Source organism: Solanum verrucosum, unplaced genomic scaffold (genome assembly GCF_900185275.1).
Source record: "Solanum verrucosum unplaced genomic scaffold, falcon-dt-bn FXZP01000280.1, whole genome shotgun sequence".
NCBI classification, from domain to species: Eukaryota; Viridiplantae; Streptophyta; class Magnoliopsida; order Solanales; family Solanaceae; genus Solanum; species Solanum verrucosum.
This window is the reverse complement of record NW_026019982.1, coordinates 100,003-121,769: the sequence shown is the minus strand read 5'-3', so window position 1 is coordinate 121,769 and position 21,767 is coordinate 100,003. Positions and strand designations below refer to the sequence as shown.

Here is a 21,767-nt window from a genome sequence, read left to right as displayed (position 1 = left end):
AAAAAGAAAATATTTAAAAAGTTATGCGGGCAGCGGGGTGGGCGGGGTGGGTTGAAAATGAAAAAAAGTTATTATGCGGGGCGCATTAAAAATTATGCGGGTTAAGCTCAACCCACCCTGCACCATTGCCATCCCTATGTGTAATACATAACCGCTTGTTAAACTTTAATCCCGAATAACATGTCGCGGCTATAATCTCTATCACAACCTTTTATCCTTCGGGTGAATACTCTGTGGTCCAATTGGACACTTCAATTCTTAATAAAGTGGTTCCAATAGATATTTTCGATTCAAATTTTGAAAAAACAGTTTATGCTTGTTTTTATTAGTTTATTAGATAGTTGAGTTAATCATATAAAATGTCATTATTTTTTTTTATTGGAAATACACATCAACTTCAAGTAGAAAATGTTTGAAGTTTTACGCCTTATTGAGACGAATGAATATAGTTGAATGAAATGCCGTATATTAACTTGACTACCTAATAGATGAATGAAAACAGATGAAAAAAAAATCAAAATTTGAACGAAAAGCGTAATTGAAATATTTTATTAAAAATTGAGGTGTCCAATTGAAAATTCCCCCATCTTTCTTTCTTTTTTATCTTCTTCATGTATGTGCTACAGAATATTTAAAATTCATTGTTCATTTGTGGTTATTCTGAATTATTTTGGTTAAATCATAATATTATTTGGATAAACTTGGTTACACCTCAATTATTTCACCAATTTATACGCACCTCAATTATTCCACCAAACATAAGCTACCTTCCGATAACACAACTACTGAATAACTCTATTGACCAAAGCTGTGACATATAAAAGAAATCAATTACTATTTTTATCTCCATCAACTTCATTAACTCAGGGCACACCCTGACATGTTTTATTTTAATTTTTCAAACTACACAAATATGTTGCACCTGCAGATTATCAAATTTTGATCTTGCACATATCATGAACAACAAACATTGCTAGTCAGAAAAACACTTTTAAAGGGGAAAAATAATTAAGACGTAAATTCGACACAAAAGAAGATATCGGTAACAGGTTATTGCAAAGATCTCGATAGTTTCTCCAGTTTTTCAAGCCATCAACCAGAACACATAAAACTAAGACCTTGTTTAGACATTCTGTAATTAGAAACTAGCAGTACCTGCTCCTCCTTCAGAATTTTTCATGAGAACGCTACTTCGAGTATTCTCATGGCTATAGCATGAATATTATATCCCAAAGAGAGAAAACAGGAGAGGAAATCATTGATTTAATGACAATTTACAACTGATATATAAAGCTTGAGCTATTGTCTTACGTAGTTTCCTCGAGCCCTAGCTCGAACAGCACCCAAACTTTTTCCAAGCAGACCCTTCATCTTTGATGTTAATTGTCTGTCCTTTAGGTGGTGCAGATGAAGTAGCGCCTTCATCGCCTGCCTCAACTGCTTTCTTACTGACAATTCGATATATCTGTGTGAGAGCTTCAGTAAATGCATTTTCAACGTTGGTTGCTTCCAATGCAGAAGTTTCCATGAAGTATAGGGCTTCCCTCTCTGCCAAAGATTTAGCCTCATCAGTTGAAACAGCCACGAGATGTCGGAGATCTGATTTGTTGCCTAGGAGCATGACCACAATGTTAGGGTCAGTATGGTCTCTCAATTCCTTCAACCACCTGTTGACATTTTCAAAGGTAACATGTCGAGTAACATCATATACGAGCAAAGCACCGACAGCTCCCCGATAATAAGCACTCGTAATGGCACGATACCTGGTATGAAGAAGAAAAAACTGAAGCAGTGGTACAACAACATAAAGGAACAAGGATGCATCCCACTACATTCCCTTCATATATAATAGTAGCAATAAGTTGCATACAAGCAACTACATCATTCACCATCAGCACAGATCGTTAATAATGTGGGGGAGGGACGCGAAACCAAGAGGGAAGGAAAACTATTAGTAACAGCAAAATCTGTATATGCAATTGAGCTTTGAATATGATGAATATTAAATTTACTGATCATAAAAACTAATGAACTCTGTAGTTTACCAGTAATATGTGACCCGTTTTATTCACAAAGTTAAACTTTATATCAATGATGCAATCAAATCTTTTTTCATTGGTTTTCCACCCACTGTCTAGTACTCGCATTGGAGCCCAACTAATTTAGAGTTGCGCATTGCAAGGCCCATTTTTAGGAGCGGCGCTCCCACCATGACCTTTTCAATTCAGATCTTAAGACACATCAATCAAAAGATCACAAAACACGTATAGTAGTACCAAGATGCAACTTAAATGGGTTCAAAAGACTAACTTAAGTACTTCATTCAATTAGTATTTCTAACTATTTTTCCTAAACAGAGAAATAAATCCACAACTTCCGGAACATGAGATGATCTAACATGATCTGCATAAAAATTAAAAAACAAAAACAAAAGCCGAAGAAACCATAAGACAGAAAAAGAAAAAGAAAAAAGCTCAGAAGGATGAGGTGTACTCCATCTTTCTGCTGCTGCTATCTTTAAGGGCTAAGTAGGGAAGTCTGGTAAATATATCAGACTTAAAAAAACACCTTATGCCGAATAGTTAGAAAAGAACTATTTTCTTTCCTCACAAGAGATGAAATTGCTCAGAGATTACCTCTCACGTGGCAATGTTATTCATCTCAGAAAAAAGGGTTTTGCATGCAAATATCAATAGAGTACAGAACAAATTGACGGCTTTGTAATAAGAAGGGAGTAGGATTAATATTTTGTCCAGAGTGGATCACGTCCTTGACATTGAGAAGTGTACAAGATGTTAATTACAAATAAGGCACTAAAAGGCAATGAACCTGCAGCTGAACAGTGCCAACAAAAGCACTGCCAGAACTAACACGCATACCTGAGCATATTCTAAAGAAATGAATAGGATAAAGGCCGCTCACAAACTTAAGCATCATATCAGAAAGCTATGCAAGGGCGTTCAAGCAGGGATAACTGTATTTTATCTTCCTCTTAATTCAGTCCTCACGTTTTTATCATCCTGCTATACATGCTTCAATCACCCCATCATTAAAACTGCACTGTGTTTGCACCCAAAAATATTATCTATTGTAAGAAAAAAGAACATAGAACGTTTCAAGGACAACAATGATGTGATACCATTGCTAATGGCATGCGAACCACAGTTATGATTCATAAGCCTAGTAGCCAATAATGTAAACCACATCCTCAGGTTTTTTGATTCCCTAAATTTCTCCCTAAGCTGAAAACTTATTGGTTTGCCAAATTTCTTTTCTTTCATCACATTCACTACCTTTTGGAGAAATGACTTCATGTGAGATTCTTTTTTGCCCATATCAAATATCTGCTATACTCCTTTTCTTTAAATAACATACGATAGAAGTTAAAAACACCCAGGGTACTGTCAATGAAGTTGTTTTCATGGGATTTCTGGGATCAAATCCTAGCAAAGACAAAGAATGTTAGGTGACTTCTTCCCATTAGTCTAAGCTTTGGTAGACAGTTACCAGATAACTATACTGGTGGATTTAGCACGTAACAGGTGGCTCAAAATGGCCTGAAAATCACCGTTATCAAAAAAAATCCTATAGAAGTTCGAATTTTACCTTAAGTTGTATCTCAATTCTTTTTGCCAGTACTTTAAGTTGTATCTCAATTCTTTTTGTCAGTACTTTAAGTTGTATCTCAATTCTTTTTGCCAGTACTTTAAGTTGTATCACTTACAATTATGACTTTCAATTATTTATTTGTATTCTGACCGTAATGGTATTGGTTTAGTTTATAGCTAATTCAAAGATTTATTATTGCCTATGATGTGCATACGTATCTTGTATGTGTTCATATAGACTTTTCACTAATTTTGACTGTATCTGAAGAATCTACACGAACTAACCATACCCATGTCACAACCATTCAAACATGTATATTGATGATAATGATTAATGAAGAATCCATATAAAACATCTATATTTCAAAATGACAGTTTAGTTTGAAATATGCACTTTGAATTTTTGCACACTTCTTCTACTCCTTTTTTAAGGTACTTCTACTCCTTTTTGTTAACATATTTTGCATGTCTTATAATCATCAGTAATCTACTCGAGGAAAACAAAAAGGAGAAATTCATACTATCCGGTAGAATAACAATATCAAGTGTAGTGCAGACAGTCGCGTTTCCATACATTAGATTACGAAGTATGTTCTTTAAGTATAGCATCTACTACAAAACCAAAAATCAATGACATAAAAGAAAAACTAACTGAAATCATATGCTATAAATGTAGAAAATACAATTATTCATATTTTTTACAAGTATCTACAAGAATTACAACCAAACAAAAAAACTATCTTATTCCGCAAAGAGTAATGGTGTCATCTAGCAATGGAGAATATTTTACATTGCTCAGTTCAGTAAAGCTATTTCATATTCAGAGGAAGCATTTGCTAGCAAAAAACAATCCATTCTAGTCTACACATCACCCATGCCTGTAAAAGATTCAATTCCTTTTTCACGTATAATGCCAGGTTCTCTTCTTTGATATCTTAAATTGGTAAAAGAAAAGCTAAGAAATCACAGTAAAAAGTCTAACATCAAAGGTGTGGTGAAATGGATGGGATACCCGGCCTTTAACTAGAGGTCATAGGTTTGAGCCTCGGGAGGGGAACCCCTAGGTAGGGAGTGCTTCCCCATTTAATGGTCCTATGCAACACGAATCTAAACTAGTCGGGCTATGAGTATCAAACATTAGATGGTTAAACCCAAAAGAAAAAAAGCTAGAAACCAGTCAAACAATAATGGCCAAGGATTTCAAAAATTATGAGGAAATATTGAGTTACTTTGGTCATTTATTTTTCACATTAGGAAAAAAAAATACCCTGCCAATACTAGTATGGGAACTGCATAAGTCCAAAATAATCTTATACCAACAAATTTGGAAACCAAATTTCTAAAACTAGCTTTCAGATTGACACCACAATAGCATCTAAACAACTAGGAGTACACATAGCCTACACAAATATTGAATTGTGTGATCATCTCATCTAAAGGTCCATCAGGACAACACACTTTTATATATTTCATTATGTCTTCAACAAACTCTCATGATCAAATCTAATTATTTCTTATGAACCAAGCACGAACAAATTCTTCTTTTATAATTAGTTGCAATATGCCATCCATGTCCTTCAAATTTCAATTAGGAATACAGATACTAGACCCCATAGACAAGAAATCCCATCCAAGCAACAATACCACATATATACACTCTTAGACAATACCAATAAACACAACAACATTCAAGAACCCTGGCACAAGCAATTCTCACTTGCCTAAATCCCAAAAACATAAAAAACAATCACTTTATACCACTCCTATATGCTGTTACTTGGACCTCAGTCCTTCAGAAACTGCCTCTCTACCTTCACAAGGTAGGTAGGGGTAAGGCTGTGTACACAATACCCTCCCTAGAAGCAATTCTCACTTGCCTACATCCCAAACACCTAAAAAACCACCACATAATACTACTCTTATATGCAGTTATAGTTGGACCTCGGTCCTTCGAAAACCGCATCTCTACCTCCACAAGGTAGGGGACTAGGGGTAAAGCTGCCTACACACTACCCTCCCCAGACCCCACTTGTAGGACTACACTCAGTATGTTATTATTACTATTAACACTACTCTTCAACCCCACACAACTTCAAAATAAACATATGCAAACTCAATCACTAGTAAAGACTGTTACACCAAGATTATGCAACCACTCAACAAAAAACACTAAAACTCAAGCCATAAACCAAAAACAAGAAAACCCCAGATACAGAAACACAAAAACTCACATATATATATATATCTAAGTATATCACCAAAACAAAACAAAAAAAGTTAAAAAGATTCAACCTTTACCTTTCTTGACCAGCAGTATCCCAAATCTGAGCTTTAATAACTTTACCATCAATATTAAGACTTTTGGTTGCAAATTCAACCCCAATAGTTGATTTAGACTCCAAATTGAATTCATTTTTGGTGAACCTGGAAAGCAGATTTGATTTACCCACACCTGAATCACCTATCAACACAAGCTTGAAAAGGTAATCATACTCATCATCACCTCTATAACCTGCCATCTTCTTGCTCTGCAATTTTACTTCTTGATTGACCAAAAAGTATAAATACACAGAAAAGATTCAATTTTGAAGAAGTTTTGAAGAAGAGAAAAAAAATTCTTGAAGGCGGAGAAATGGGGTGAGGACTCTTGTCTATATTCTAGGAACAGCTCGAAATAGCAAATTCATAAAAGGAAATGACGAAACTACCCTTTTAGGTTCTATGATTTAATTTTATATTTTAAAATTTAAGTTCGTGGCGGCTCCCCGGTATATGAGGAAATAAAAGTAATTTCATTTCAAAAGTTTGAATTGAAAATCGTTAATTAATAATGAAAGAATATTTTATCAATTCACATTAATTTTGTTAATTTATAATTCTTTTTCTATGATATTTTTGGAGAAAAAAATATTTCGTAGAGAGATTACTTCAATTTTTCGCTCGAACAAAAAAGGAATTGAAGTATAAGGAAAGTTTGTTTTTTCTTTTGGGTCCAAAACTTTTGGAAAGTTAATTAAAGTGACAAAAATAATAATATTATTACCTTAAAAAATAAGTATTCCATATAAGAATATTATCAATCATATAAATTTATTATATTTAAGTAATTTAATAAAATTAAATATAAAATAAATTGACCTTGGCTTTGCTTCAATGTTTAATGTAAATATTGTATCTAAATTAATGAAAATTTGAGCTTTTTTAAGTTAAGTCACAAACTTCAAAAGGTAAAGGGTAAATCAGGAAGATCAAAAAATTGATTAATAATTAATGTTAAACTTTTGTTTAGGCGTATAATTAGAACCACACAAATCAATAAGTGGAATGTTTTGTTAGGCATGTGGGTGGGTCATTATTCAAGCTAAGAGCATAACTAAATTTATAATTGTTTATAAATTCCTAGTTGTCTAATAATTGGTAGACACGTGTATTCTAATAAATTTTTTTATATAATTCAAATGAAAACTCTAATTCATTTGATGTTTGTCACCCTTTCCCTCCTCATTCCTCCATTGTTTAGTTGCTATGGTTGTGGACGCATGTAATTTCTCTATGGGAAATTAGCTAGAAATGTTGAAGTAGGTTATGACTTATAAACAGAAAGATAAGGTGTTAGCTAGGGGTGTTTACGAGTCGGTTTGGATCGATTATTGGTCAAAATTAAAATCAAATCAATTTAATCGATTTTAAAATTATCAAAACCAAATATAATATATATTTATCGGTTTGGTGGTTATCGGTTTCGGTTTGGTTTGGATCGATTATTAGGTTATTAACCATACACAAAAATAAAAGAAACAATTCATTCAAAATGTGAAAAAAGTGACAGCAATCCATTCAAAACGGAAAATAATTAGAATGACTTAAATTACCAAACTTTCGATCACTGAATTTACTATCAATAAATCTTTAAAATTCATTATATTGGCCTAGAAGGAAGAGACAATAACATTTTTAGTCCCACAAAGAATTGTCCTAGACACTCAAATACATGAAATTAATAAGATATATGTTTTCACCTTGGACATTTTTGTTTTCAATAAGTAAATTATAAAGAAATTTTAATGAAAACATATATAAGATCTTTAAAATTGTTTATAAAAACAATATATTAAGTATGTATATTAAAAAAATATATGTATATAATTCATTGGTTTGATTCGATTATTTCTTTGTTTTTTTCCAATAAAACCATAACCAAATCAAATACTATCGATTTTCAAAAATCTAAAACCAAACCAAACCAAACTCAAATAAAATCGGTTTTATTTTATCTGTTTGGTTTGGTTTTTCGGTTTGGATCGGTTTTTATCCAAACCGTGAATACCCCTAGTGTTAGCGGATCGATTTGACAGAACCATCATTTGCTCTATCTAATTCAAGGTGTGCTCCGTTCGATCCTACGAGAACATAATCGAACATGTGCACTACTCACATTGATAGTAGACACGCAAGAGTACTTCATATATATGAAAAAAATCTATGTTTTGCGCTTATTCATTTTGTTGCAAGCATTATTGTATGATAGTCTTCAAAGTCAACTTGTTGTTTTCTAGAAGAAAATGGACGTTGATTTAAATTAATCCTAAAAGTTATTTCATAAAATGAGAATTCTTCAAGATTATATAAAGAGATCATTCTATTTCACAGGAGCCGATTTGAAAACTCAACACCCATATACACTCTGTCAATTAAATTATGAATAATATAATATGAGAATCTAATATCAAATAAATCTAGAATTGAGATAAATATGGTTTTGATATCATAATTAAAATTTGAATATTATTTGGTCTAACTCAATCTAAAATTTAGATCATGAATAAAATTATTCAAGACGATATAAAGATAAACGCCGACCAGGCAACTCAAACACTTCCTCACCACATCAATATTCAATTGGTATATCTACACATTCATTGGGATTTTAATATTATGGATCCATTTGTTGAATTTTGTCAGTTGTATATTTTCCTATAATTGACACTCGATATTAACTGTAATACACTGCTTTTTTTTTTTTTTTTAATTTAAAATTGTTATAGCCACTTCATATGAACCATAATCTTTTTAGGCAATAATGCAAGTTGCAACCATTATATAACATGATTATTTTTAACGCCTATCGACAATTTAATTAGCAGATATACCATAATATAGACATCATATTCTAGGACAATAAAGGGTCGTTTCGTAGTTGATCAGAGTTAGGTAGATATTAGTAATGTAGGAATTAGTTACATTAGTTATAAGTGAATCTATGTATTATTTTACGCAAAAATAATACATAGATTTCCTCATAACTTATTCATGTATTAGTTAAGTGGATTTCTAAGTCAACCAAACTTCATATTAATTTATACATGAATAACTTATTTTCTATCTACTTATCAAACTTTCGTATAAATTATACAAATAAAATACATGAGTAACTTGAATCTCATCTAGCTGCCAAACGACGTCACCTCATTATTTGGTTATAATGGATTGAGTTTTTGCTTATTTATGAACCTTTAATCTTTTTTAAGTAAAGGCATATTCAAGTACAACTTTAACTTTTAAATACTATTCTTCGATATATATTTTTTAGAAAGTTTCAACCAAATCTATGTTCAAACGCGTACCAATCACGGGTGGGACCAACATATTGTTAAGGGTTCATCCGAACCCCCTTCGGAAAAATTATTATTATTTATATATGGTTAAAATTCCTTTTTAGGTATATATAATAGATATCCAACCCCCTTCAACTAGTTCGTATGTTTACTTCTTCAGATTTTGAACTCCCTTATTGAAAATCTTGATTCCGCCATTGATACCAATAATGCATTTGCCTGGGGAAAATCTTTTTAAACTCTTGCAGATTTTTTCATTGCTTTCTCTTTATTTTGGTTGCCTGCATGGTTGAATTTTGTTAATCAATCACATCCTCTTTATTATCCAAAAAGGTCCAAATTATTGATAACTTGCTTTCATTCATTAAGAAAAAAAGCATAGTATTTTGTTTGCATGCTACTTTAGCATATAAACTAAAAATTAAAGCTAAGAACAAGAAGCACACACTAAAAAAATGCTAAAGAGGATTTAGGCAAAGTTTAAGGATCAATCAACCTAATTATATGACATTGTCTTTTTTCTAGTTTTATTGATATTTTTCGTTTTACTCGTATAAAGTAGACATGACATGACTTATCTTTAGCTCATTAAGGACGGCGTGATATTAGATATGCAAATATATAAGGTAAATGGTCAGTAGAAAAGCGAGAATTTTCTCTCTTTCTTACGGGAGAGCATAATTCTAGCGTAGAGCGCCTTGTCTACTGCATACCTCTTCCACTTATAAATACTATTTTCATTATTATTATAAGGTAAGGATAACATATATCTTTAACTTCTCCGAACCTTACTATAAAGATCACATTGATATGTATTGTTGTTGTTTATTGTTTAATATCACTAACTTTTAGAATAGATCTTTTATGTTACTCTCTCTATCCTAGATTAATTATCATGTTTCAATTCACAAAACTAAATAAATTAAAAAAACTAATTAAATTAATTCTCGAAAAATGAAACTATTATATTAATACGGAAGGAATACACATTAATTTATTTTTGAATAATATCGTAAAGGGATTCACAACCAGCCACTAGCAGCTGCCATGTGTTGGGGTCTGAGCTGGCAAGACAACAAGCACCCATATACGCACTCACCATAAAGTATCCATCATAGTCTAATATATGACATATATATATATATATATATATATATAATCGTATTGTTGGTATCATCTTGTAACTGTGGTAGAAGATGACGATTGGTTCTTGTAACCTACATGACCATTAGTTCTTGTAACTCTCATGGTCATTAGTTTCTTGTTACTCATGTGACCATTAGTTTCTTGTAACTCATGTAACATCTATCACATTTATCCACTCACTTTACTACCCCTCATTCTACCTATTGATTATATGGAAGACTTCTTCACCTATAAGTATTGGTGTTTCTTCCTTTGTAAAGTATCTCAAAAAGATGAGAAGTGTGAAATAATATTGTAATGTGTAGTAGTGAAAGAGAGAGTTGAGACATAGAAAAATATTCTAAGTCTTCAACTATATTCACTCTATACAAGAGAATATTTATATGTTGAAGGAAGGTGTTCTTATGTGGAGCTTTGGACTCTTCAACTAATCCAGAGTTGTTTGAATTGTACACGTTGTTGGGCTGTTGTATCCTGGAGGGGACAAGTCAAGAGTGATACTGCTGGATCAGTGTAAATTATGCCACAGTGGGCTTGAATCTCCTTAAAGAGAACAAGATATCTGTGCCTCAACCTATTATCCATTTTTGTCATTTTATTTTCAACTGTAATATATTGTATTTGTAGTATATTACACCAACATTTTGTAATGCTATATTTAATTTATGTGGCTGGTCTATCTGTGTGTAAGTTTCTTCCTTGCTTTCGGAGCTGAAAAGAGCAAGTAAAATAAACGAAATGAGTTGAATGAAAAGATAGAAACTTAGCTGCCTATATAATCCTTGATATATATAAAGACTAGAATAGATGAAGATGATATAATTTCATATATGGAGAAACCAAAATACAATATTATATCAAGGATTGTATTGAGTTCGAGCTCTGGGTATGGAGAAAATCCTGTTGGGAGCGTCATTTCCGAATGAGCCCTGCAGTGCGTGGTCCGAATTTAGTCGGATCTCCAATGTGGGCTCTGGATACTGGGTGGGAAACCAAAAAAAAAAAGAAAGATATAATTTCATATATGATATATTATTTTCGTTTCAATTTATGTGATACTTTTTTTTTTATTTAATTTTTTTTTAAAAAGAACTTTCTTTTTATATCTAGTTACAATTCAACATTAAAATTTTAATTTATTTTTAATAATTTAATTTATATTCACATAATTCATAAATTATTTTAGATTATAATTTTTTAAAAATTGATTTTTCATTCTTAAAACTTCATGCCCAATTAAATACTATTACATAGTTCCTTTTAAAAGAAGGAAATTTTTATTTGCACTTCTTATTTTAAGTCCTAATTGCTTATTTGGAGTAGCATTATTCGACCTGTAATTATTAATTAGATAATAAAATAAACTATAAAAAAAACAAAACTTGATAGAGTTGAGCGAATTGAGTTATGATCCAATTAATTTCAACCCAAATTATGACTAATTTATCTATTAATTTAACTCATTTTAACCCATTTAAATTTAATTAAAATTACTCATTTAACATTTTTAGCGTGACGAATTTACTCACCATATATATTTAAAAAATGAAAGAAAATGAAAAAAGATAATAATATATTATCCTCAAATTTCAGTATTTCATTTGGACGTACAAAATTAGTACTATTATTCACCAATTGCACGTTGAGACTTGAGTGACATCAATAAAATTCAATAATTATATGTTACGGCATCCCTTTAATGAAGTGGTTGTCAATTACTAAGTACTTTGTTATCAAGTCGTGGAAGATAATTTAAAATTTCTTCGGAATAAGAAATCTCAAGTTTGAATTTTTAAAAATAGATCAAATAAAATAAAAATCCAAACATAATTGGACCACAACACAAATACTAAAATATGAAGATTTATTTATCTTTAATTACAGATCTTGAGTTTGAATTCTTAAAAATAAATCGTATAACATGAGAATCTAAATATAATCGAGCCACAACCTGAGTACTAAACATCGAATGAGAGATCGGAAAAAAACTTTATTAAATTGTTTAGTGTGGGATAATTAGAGTTTGTCTTCTCTTTTTCACTTTTACTAAAAACATATAATTTTAAATTTGGCTTAAGTCATCTACAACCCCTTAAAGTTATCCGCATAATTCACTTGGACACCTCAACTAGGACTCTTACCTATTGAACACCTAAATTGTTCAAAACATATACCTATTAAACACAAACGTTGATGTGGCAAAATAAGTGTAACTCACTGTTGTTGAGCGCATGAATGGACTTTTTAAAAAAAATTTAAAAATAAATTAGTTCTTATTTTCTTGACACTTGGCATGTATTAATTAAATAACTAAAAACTTATTTAATTAAATATTTATCTCTTTATTTATAAAAGAAAATAACCCCACACCCATGTACAAGTCCTCTTCTTCTTCAATCCACCATTTTAAAGACTTCAAATTCTCTGCCTTTTGTTTTGTTCTCTTTTTTTTTTTTTTTTTTTTTTTTAATTTTTCGTTATAAACAAACTAATTGAATTTGTAAGAAGAAGGAAAATAATCAGACCATTGGAGTTAAAAAGTTAGCGGACATTCATGCATCTCTATTTTCAATAACTCCGATCAAGCAACCATCACCGTTCATTAAACTTATTAAAAATGGTATAAAAAATTGATATTCTTTTGATTTCTCTTCATCGTCGATTTTGAAATAATTTATCGACATCGAGTATTTTCACAAAAAAATCAATAATCACAGGAAGAATAGAATACAATGAGTGACAGGGGAAGAAAAAAAAGGCAAAAGATTAGGTGGGTGTATTAGGGCTGGATGGGAGATATTTTATTTTTTGTTATCGTTAAGGAATCATGGTAGAGTGACAGAGAAAAAGACGAAGAAGAAAGGGCAATGGGTTAAGTGGGGGGGAGACATTTTCCTTTTTTATTCTTTTTTCAGTTTAATTTTTCTAGATTATTAAAGGCTGAAAATATTTTCATTTTTCAAAATTAAAAATTTGGACCCATGTGCCATGTGTCGTAATTCTATTCGTGATTTTTTCAAGAGAATGTGTGTGAATCACACGCACAATATTTGTAAAGCTAGTTGTCATTTTATGTTCAATAGATAAATATTCGTTAATATTAAAGTGTCTAATAGGTAAGAGTTCTAATTGAGGTGTCTAAATAAATTATGCGGATGACTTGAGCATTTGGACAACATCAATCACATTCAACAAATATTTTCTTACTCCCATTATCTCTTAAACAATTTTGGGTGAGTTGTCAATTTTAACATGTATAGAACACATAATATTTTATAATTTATATTTTTTAGATTTAGTACACAAATGTAAGGTCCTCAATATTTAGGCTGTCCAAATATTAATATTTGAGTTGTCCAAATATTAATATTTTTATTAAGCGGTCGGAAACACATAAATATCCAATTCAATCAAGTAAGCCTATCTCATAATTGCAGTATTATTTATACGACAATAATTTTGGAATTAATAATCCTAGGATCAAACACTAAAACAACTCATTTTCCCTTCTCCTAAAATCAAAATTAAATTGAAAAAAATATATTTATCCTACTTTGTATAGTTTAAACCTAATAAACATTTTATATTGGACTTTATTTATTCTATGTATTCACTAAATAATTTCGTTGTTATTAATTTTAATATTATAATTCATTATCGATCATCAATCATAAGATAACTTGTTCATCGACTAAACGATCCAAAAAATTGTTTAGTTCGGAGGTTATCCCAATATAAATTTGGGATTAAATTTGTCTATTTTTGATTGTGAATATTAGCTAAAACCATAAAAATATTTATACTAAATTATGCAATTATCCATCTTATATTGAAGGTGAGATTATTTGTCTTAATTAAAATCACGAGATAATCTTAGTCAGTTTTGAATCAAACAATCCTTAGATAATTTTTTTTTACATAAGTCCTGGAGGACAAAAAAAGACAGTCTGGTACACTACCCTCTCGCTATATGCAGGATTCGAGGAACGATTAGACCACAAATATCAATTACACGCAATTTTACCCTACATTTATGTAAGAAACCGTTTGCACATCTCACGAACTCCTGATTGGAGAACAAACCTTTAATATTTCTATCGATGAAAGGTAGCATATTTGAATTAACTCGAACATCATCCATTAATGAAGATTAACTGATCTAAATCGGCTCGAACACTACCATCATTTAAAAAATAATGTCAATTTACTCAATTATTTTTGTACCTTTTTTTCTTTTATCCTTATCCCTCCCCTTTTTTGCCTCTTTCGGTTGCCTTAGCTACAAAAAGTAGACAATCCAAAAAATGTTTATTTTTAAAATACAAAAAATACTTTCACGTATGCATTGCACGTTTTTATTTATTTATTTATTTTATTTATTTTTCTAGGTCAGAGTCAAGAAAAGAATCTTTTTTTTTTTTCTTGCAAGATCAGCTATAACTACTCAATTTGTATGCAAAAATAAATAAAGTATTTTTTTTTAAAAAATTCTCTGGATATTCATAATCCAGCAACTGTCTTTGTACCCATTTGGAGATCACCCTTTTTTTTCACATATATAGAGAACAAATCCCAAATCTTTCTTGTTTTTTATGCTTTATCAAACCCTAAAATCCACCCCCTTCAACTATAAAGATCGAGTCTTTCACTGAAAAAGATCCAATATTTGCTGCTTTTTGAATCTTAGAGGTAAAATCTGGCAACCCCATGTTGTTTTTGTGTATTTTATATGATTTTGAAACTTGAACTTTTGAGATTCTTGATTTACTTTGGGTGTTTATTTTCATTTGGGCATGATTAAGATCATTTCTGTATGTTGTTACTTAAATGGGTTTCTGTTTGATTAAGAAAATCAGCTTTTATTCGCCCCTTTTGTTGTGTGATTTCGTTTTTAGGTTCTATGGGTTGATTTTGATGTTCTTGAGTTAGGGCTTGTTTGTTAAACTTGAAATGTTTGATGTAATTGCAGAAAATTGAAATTCCCCAATTAGAGGAAGTCAAGAATCTTTGTTAGAATGATGTCTAGATCGTATACCAATCTTTTGGATTTGGCATCTGGGAATTTTCCAGTAATGGGAAGAGAGAGGGATAGGCGAAGGATGTCGCGGGTAATGACAGTTCCTGGGAGTATATGTGAACTGGATGATGACCAGGCTGTTAGTGTTTCTTCTGATAATCAATCTTCACTTGCTGGTGATCGGATGATTGTTGTGGCAAATCAGTTGCCATTGAAAGCGAAAAGGAGACCGGATAATAAGGGCTGGAGTTTTAGTTGGAATGAGGATTCTTTGCTTTTGAGACTTAAGGATGGTTTACCTGAAGATATGGAAGTATTGTTTGTTGGGTCTTTATCTGTTGATGTTGATCCAATTGAACAGGATGATGTTTCTAGCTATCTTTTGGATAAATTCAGATGTGTGCCGACGTTTCTTCCACCTAATATTGTGGAAAAATACTATGAGGGATTCTGCAAGAGGCATTTGTGGCCACTTTTTCACTACATGTTGCCATTTTCACCTGACCATGGAGGCCGCTTTGATCGTTCTATGTGGGAAGCATATGTTTCTGCCAACAAGATGTTTTCACAGAAAGTGGTTGAGGTGCTTAATCCTGAGGATGATTTTGTTTGGATTCATGATTATCATTTGATGGTGTTGCCCACGTTCTTGAGAAGGAGGTTCAATCGATTGAGGATTGGGTTTTTCCTTCACAGTCCATTTCCTTCATCTGAGATTTACAGGACACTTCCTGTTAGAGAGGAAATACTTAAGGCTCTTCTATGTTCTGACCTTGTTGGATTCCACACTTTTGACTATGCTCGACATTTCCTTTCGTGTTGCAGTCGAATGTTGGGTTTAGAGTACCAGTCTAAAAGAGGTTATATAGGATTGGAATATTATGGAAGGACAGTAGGTATCAAGATTATGCCAGTAGGGATACATATGGGTCATATTGAGTCTATGAAGAAAATTGCAGATAAAGAGCTGAAGTTTAAGGAGCTCAAACAACAATTTGAAGGAAAAACTGTTCTGCTTGGAGTTGATGACTTGGATATTTTCAAAGGTATCAACTTAAAGCTTCTAGCGATGGAGCACATGCTCAAACAGCACCCCAGTTGGCAAGGGCAGGCTGTGCTTGTTCAGATTGCCAATCCTATGAGGGGTAAAGGAATAGATTTAGAGGAAATACAGGCTGAGATACAGGAAAGCTGCAAGAGGATTAATAAGCAATTTGGCAAGCCTGGATATGAGCCTATAGTTTATATTGATAGGTCCGTGTCCAGTAGCGAGCGTATGGCTTATTATAGTGTTGCTGAATGTGTTGTTGTCACAGCTGTTAGGGATGGGATGAACCTGACTCCATATGAATACATCGTTTGTCGACAGGGTGTATCGGGTGCAGAAACAGATTCAGGTGTAGGTGGACCTGACAAGAGCATGCTAGTTGTGTCAGAATTCATTGGGTGTTCTCCTTCCTTAAGTGGGGCAATCCGTATTAATCCATGGAATGTTGAGGCAACTGCTGAGGCAATGAATGAGGCTGTATCAATGGCTGAACAAGAGAAACAGCTACGACATGAGAAGCATTACCGTTATGTCAGCACCCACGATGTTGCTTATTGGTCGAGAAGTTTCTTGCAAGATATGGAGAGAACTTGTGCTGATCACTTTAGGAAAAGATGCTATGGCATTGGTTTAGGCTTTGGGTTTAGAGTTGTTTCCCTAGATCCCAACTTCAGGAAGCTGTCAATTGATGATATTGTGAATGCTTATATCAAGTCTAAGAGCAGGGCCATATTCCTGGACTATGACGGAACTGTGATGCCGCAGAATTCTATCATTAAGTCTCCTAGTGCTAATGTTATCTCCATCCTGAATAAACTTTCTGGTGATCCAAACAACACAGTCTTCATTGTTAGTGGAAGAGGGAGGGAAAGCCTAACCAAGTGGTTTTCTCCTTGTAGAAAACTAGGACTTGCAGCAGAACATGGCTACTTTTTGAGGTCTGTTTCTTCTATTTCCCTGTACAATGTCAATTGATATCAATATTTCCTGCATTCTGGTGTCTAAATGACTAGTGCTTCTTTTGGTTACGTTATCCAAAATATCAATCATTCTAGTTGCTGTGGTCTTGATATGGACTATTCCTGCTTCCTGTATCTACTTTTTGTATGGTGTTTACAAGTCTAGTGTTCTGGTAAAGCAACACTCGCTCGGTGTTAGAGCTGATACCATTATCAAAAAAAAAAAAAAGGAGTTTTCTTGCAAATGAAGCAAAAGTGATATCGGTCATTTTCATCTCATCATTTTAGGATGCCCCTAACATTTGATATAGCTGTTAGAATTATCTTTAGTATTCTATGCAGCTTTTACATCTTTCAGTACTTCCAAATTCCAATTAGTTCATTAATCCAATCATCCCAGTGCCTTCTCATATCTCTATTGTGCAAGAATTAGGGTTTGTTGTTTGCCAGGTCAATCTTTTCTCTTTTGTGTTTGCTAATTTTTAGTCTGACAATGCAGATGGGAACGAGAACAGAAATGGGAAGTATGCAGTCAGACCTCTGATTTTGGGTGGATGCAACTTGCTGAACCCGTGATGCAATCCTATACAGACGCTACAGATGGTTCTTGCATAGAAAGAAAGGAAAGTGCTATAGTGTGGCAGTATCGTGATGCGGATTCTGGATTTGGGTTTTCTCAGGCAAAGGAGATGCTTGATCATCTGGAGAGTGTTTTAGCGAATGAACCGGTTGCCGTGAAAAGCGGTCAGCACATTGTGGAAGTGAAGCCTCAGGCACGTATTACTTATCCCAATTTCCATATGTTTTGATTCATATTTGTTGCTTATATTCCAAGATTTACACTTCAGAAATGTTACCTAGCGTCCTTAGTAAATGACTTCTTCTCATATTGATTAGTCTCCTCTCCCAAAAACAGTGTTTGGTTTCCACTTCCCTGTAATCTGGATAAAACTCTTTTATTAGCTATCGGTGTTTAGATGAGAAATATGATCGTGTTTTCAAAATAAAAATAAAAATGAGAAATATGATCTTGTTGACCATAGAACCTTATACATCCTTTGGTTTCCTGTATATGATAATTGTGCTGATCTCCACATTAAGGGTGTGTTTGGTTAGGAGGTTTCCAGCTTTTTCCATGTTTGGTTGGTCATGTTATTTTGGAAAACATTTTCTCTGGGAAACAAGTTCATTGTCTCCTTCCCACCCACCTAGCTGTTAACCCGCACCCCTTGACAATCTCACTCCTCGTCCCTGCCACTTCACCTTCCCACCCCATCTCACCCTCAAAGTGTTTTGCTTGATTACATATAAATGTTCTTGTGATCATATGTTTTGTTTACTTACCTAACAGTAGAAAATAAGTAAGAAAATGTTTTCCTTATACCAAACACGCCCCAAGTATCACATTTGCTTATGAGTCGCTAGTTGGTTATATTGCTTATAAGGATGGTGTATATTCTTTTTTAGTAAGTGCGGATGGTAATGCTTTCAAGCTTGCATCAATCTCCATTAGCTATCCCTTTATGTAATTCAGTATTATCATCCTCCATATTAAATGCATAGGTTATTTTTAGTCCAATAACATACCCAGTGTAATCGCACAAGGTGGAGTATTGGGAGGGTAGAGCGTACCCTAGCTTGTGCAGGTAGAGTGGTTGTTTCCGGTAGACCATCAACTCAAGGCAAGCTTAAACACTACATATATGGAAACATAAGCACTAAGCAGTAACAACAACATGATAATAAAAAACACAAGACTTGTACTGATGCTAATGCTACTCGCAAGGAAAAACAGAATGCGAACCATCTCAATAATACTAATACTATTAGTAATGCTACTCAAAGGAAAAACAGAATGCAAGACTACCTACTATAGCCTTGTACCCTAGTTCTCGACCTCTACACCCTCCTATCAAGGGTCATGTCCATGACCCTTGGTGTAAGCTGAAGACTTGCCATTTCCTGCCTAAACTCCTCTTCCCAATACTTCTTCGGCCTACCTTACTCTACCTCTCCTCAAGCCCTAACATCAGCCTCTCATACCTCCTCACTAGTGTGTCTTGTGGAACTCCTCTTGACATACTCTAACCATTTCAGCCTTGCATCTTGTCCGACATGGAGGCCACTCCCACTTTTTCCCAAATATCTTCATTTTGACCATATCTCTCTTAAGTAAGCCCACCCATCCATCTCAACATCCTCATCTCTGCAATTTTCATCTTCTGGACATGGGAGTTCTTGACTAGCCAACAACACTCCGCCCCATACAACAAAGTTTTAACTTACTTTCAACTTTTGGCGTCACCTTATCACAAAACACACCAGATGAGAGCGTTCATTTCAACTACCCCCTATAATGCTATGTGCAACATTCTCATCAATCTCCCCATTATCTTGGATAATAGCCCCAAGGTACTTGAAACTCCCTCTCGTGGAGATGACTTGAGAATCCAACTTCGCTTCCACATTACCTTCGCGTGTCACAACACTAAATTTGCACTCCACGTACTCTGCCTTATTTCTACTCAATCCAAAACCTTTAGACTCCATGATCCGTCTCCAGACCTCTAGCCTGTCGTTAACTCCGCGTCTCGTCAACAAATACTATGTCATCTCCAAATAACATGCACCAAAGCACCTCCCTTTGTATGTGCTGCGTCAATACATGCATCGTCAAAGAAAATAAAAATGTTATTTTTTAATTGATGTGCCATTAATCCATGCGTAGGTTATTTGCGAGCTAAAGTGCCTTTAGTATTTACTCAAGTAATTGGTTGAGAACTGCAATTTCTTTGCTAGTGACAAGTGACTACCTGGCATATATTTCCTGTCTAGAAAAAGATATTGTTAACGTAATAATTTTAATAACAATATAGTGTGTTCTTTTTCACTATTCTGATGGCTATTGTCAAATTCTTGAGTATCTTGAATATATCGTTTTCGTTAGTGCTTTTTGACGTGTATTTTTAGCGTTGGTTGCAGTCACTAATGTGTTGATTAGGCATGTGTTCTGAATAACATTAATTTTCTCTTTTCATTTTAGGGGGTCACCAAAGGTTTAGTTGCAGAAAAAGTCTTTACATCTTTAGCAGTGAAAGGAAAACTGGCAGATTTTGTGCTTTGCATTGGTGATGATAGATCAGATGAAGATATGTTTGAAATCATTGGCGATGCTTTGTCCAGAAATATTATTTCATATGATGCCAAGGTATTTGCTTGCACAGTTGGACAAAAACCTAGCAAAGCAAAGTATTACTTGGATGACACATCTGAGGTGGTGCTTATGCTAGACTCCCTTGCTGATGCCACTGATACTCCAGTGACTTCCGATGATGAACCTGCAGACTCCGACTGAATGTAGCTACCAGGTGTTTTGTTTGCTTTGGTTACCTTCTCTACTGAATGTACATTCCAGGTCTGAAGTTGGCACATTGTCCATTTGAGTTTGGTTTCGAGGTTTAAGAAAGTGGAGTCTCAAATTCTGTTCAATCATTCTTTCCTTTCTGATTGTTCTATTCTTTTATCATTAGCCTGGATGTAATATATCTCTGAGAAGGGGAGAAACATAGAATTGAATGCGCATTCCTAAGACTGCTTGAAAAGAAACCATCAAGTGCTGGAGGGCGACTATCACTTATGCAGAATCAGAGAACCACAAGAGGGGTGGGACGAGCCAAAGATGTTAGACATGGTTTCTGTAAGACCAAATGAGGTAGAGAATTTATTAGTACAGACGAAAGATTTGATCATATTCCTGAATTATGCTGGAACTAAATGAAGTTCAGGTTGTTTACACCAATTGTGGTGGCAAAGCTTTAACTGAAGACTGCTTTGTGGCTGCTTGATACTTGAATTGGTAGTATATTGAAGTTCTCTTTTTTAAAGTTGGTCGCATGTGGACCTAGTTTAGATTAGCATTGTGTCAGTGGGCATGGCTGTGACTAGCAATAAGCATCAACTATGTTGGATTGAGTCAGTGGTTTTGGTAGTCTTCTTGATGTACAGTATATGGTTAATGATGTGAATTGAGAAGATTTCTCTGCTCTTTTATGGTCCTATCAAATGCATTGTGTGGATATAAGTTGATGCAAAAATATTTCGTTTTATAGTCTAGGGTTTTCTAATCGTAAAGGGCTCTGCCACTTATCGTAGGCTCTGATACCAAGTTTATTATGCTCTAAATTCCAAGTATCCTTGACCACCACTTGGCTACCACTCCCGTCGAGTGAACCCTTTATCCATTAAAGTTAGTTTTTTTTTTGTCTTCAAGTAATTTTATTGCAAGTACCAGTAACAAATACAGTGCTGGAATTTAGAAGCACTGCAGTAGAAAGACTTGTATCAACTTAGAAAAGCTATGTACAAATTAAAGTA

The 21,767-nt window shown here is 33.5% G+C and overlaps 2 protein-coding genes across 2 annotated transcripts; one reads left to right on the top strand and one right to left on the bottom strand.

The window, feature by feature from the left end:
* Positions 1 to 1,037: 1,037 nt before the first annotated feature.
* LOC125817566 (ras-related protein YPT3) lies at positions 1,038 to 6,250 on the bottom strand. The gene is made up of 2 exons (XM_049497111.1): positions 5,907 to 6,250; positions 1,038 to 1,763 (listed from the first exon to the last, which is right to left on the bottom strand). The coding sequence occupies exons 1-2, from the start codon at positions 6,125 to 6,127 to the stop codon at positions 1,328 to 1,330; spliced, it is 657 nt and encodes a 218-aa protein (XP_049353068.1). The 5' UTR covers positions 6,128 to 6,250; the 3' UTR covers positions 1,038 to 1,327.
* An 8,637-nt stretch (positions 6,251 to 14,887) lies between these two features.
* Positions 14,888 to 21,498, top strand: LOC125817335 (probable alpha,alpha-trehalose-phosphate synthase [UDP-forming] 7). The gene is made up of 4 exons (XM_049496861.1): positions 14,888 to 15,058; positions 15,339 to 17,372; positions 17,893 to 18,166; positions 20,437 to 21,498. Exons 2-4 carry the CDS (start codon positions 15,385 to 15,387, stop codon positions 20,746 to 20,748), a joined length of 2,574 nt encoding a protein of 857 aa, XP_049352818.1. The 5' UTR covers positions 14,888 to 15,058; positions 15,339 to 15,384; the 3' UTR covers positions 20,749 to 21,498.
* The last annotated feature ends 269 nt before the right edge of the window (positions 21,499 to 21,767 follow it).

Excerpts from the sequence above, each read along its gene's own strand:
- LOC125817566 (XM_049497111.1), bottom strand. The coding sequence starts at position 6,127 with ATGGCAGGTTATAGAGGTGATGATGAGTATGATTACCTTTTCAAGCTT. Across the intron at positions 1,764-5,906 it reads GATACTGCTGGTCAAGAAAG|GTATCGTGCCATTACGAGTG; the intron begins GTAAAGGTTGAA and ends TCTTCATACCAG.
- LOC125817335 (XM_049496861.1), top strand. The coding sequence starts at position 15,385 with ATGATGTCTAGATCGTATACCAATCTTTTGGATTTGGCATCTGGGAAT. Across the intron at positions 17,373-17,892 it reads GAACATGGCTACTTTTTGAG|ATGGGAACGAGAACAGAAAT; the intron begins GTCTGTTTCTTC and ends CTGACAATGCAG. Across the intron at positions 18,167-20,436 it reads TTGTGGAAGTGAAGCCTCAG|GGGGTCACCAAAGGTTTAGT; the intron begins GCACGTATTACT and ends TTTTCATTTTAG.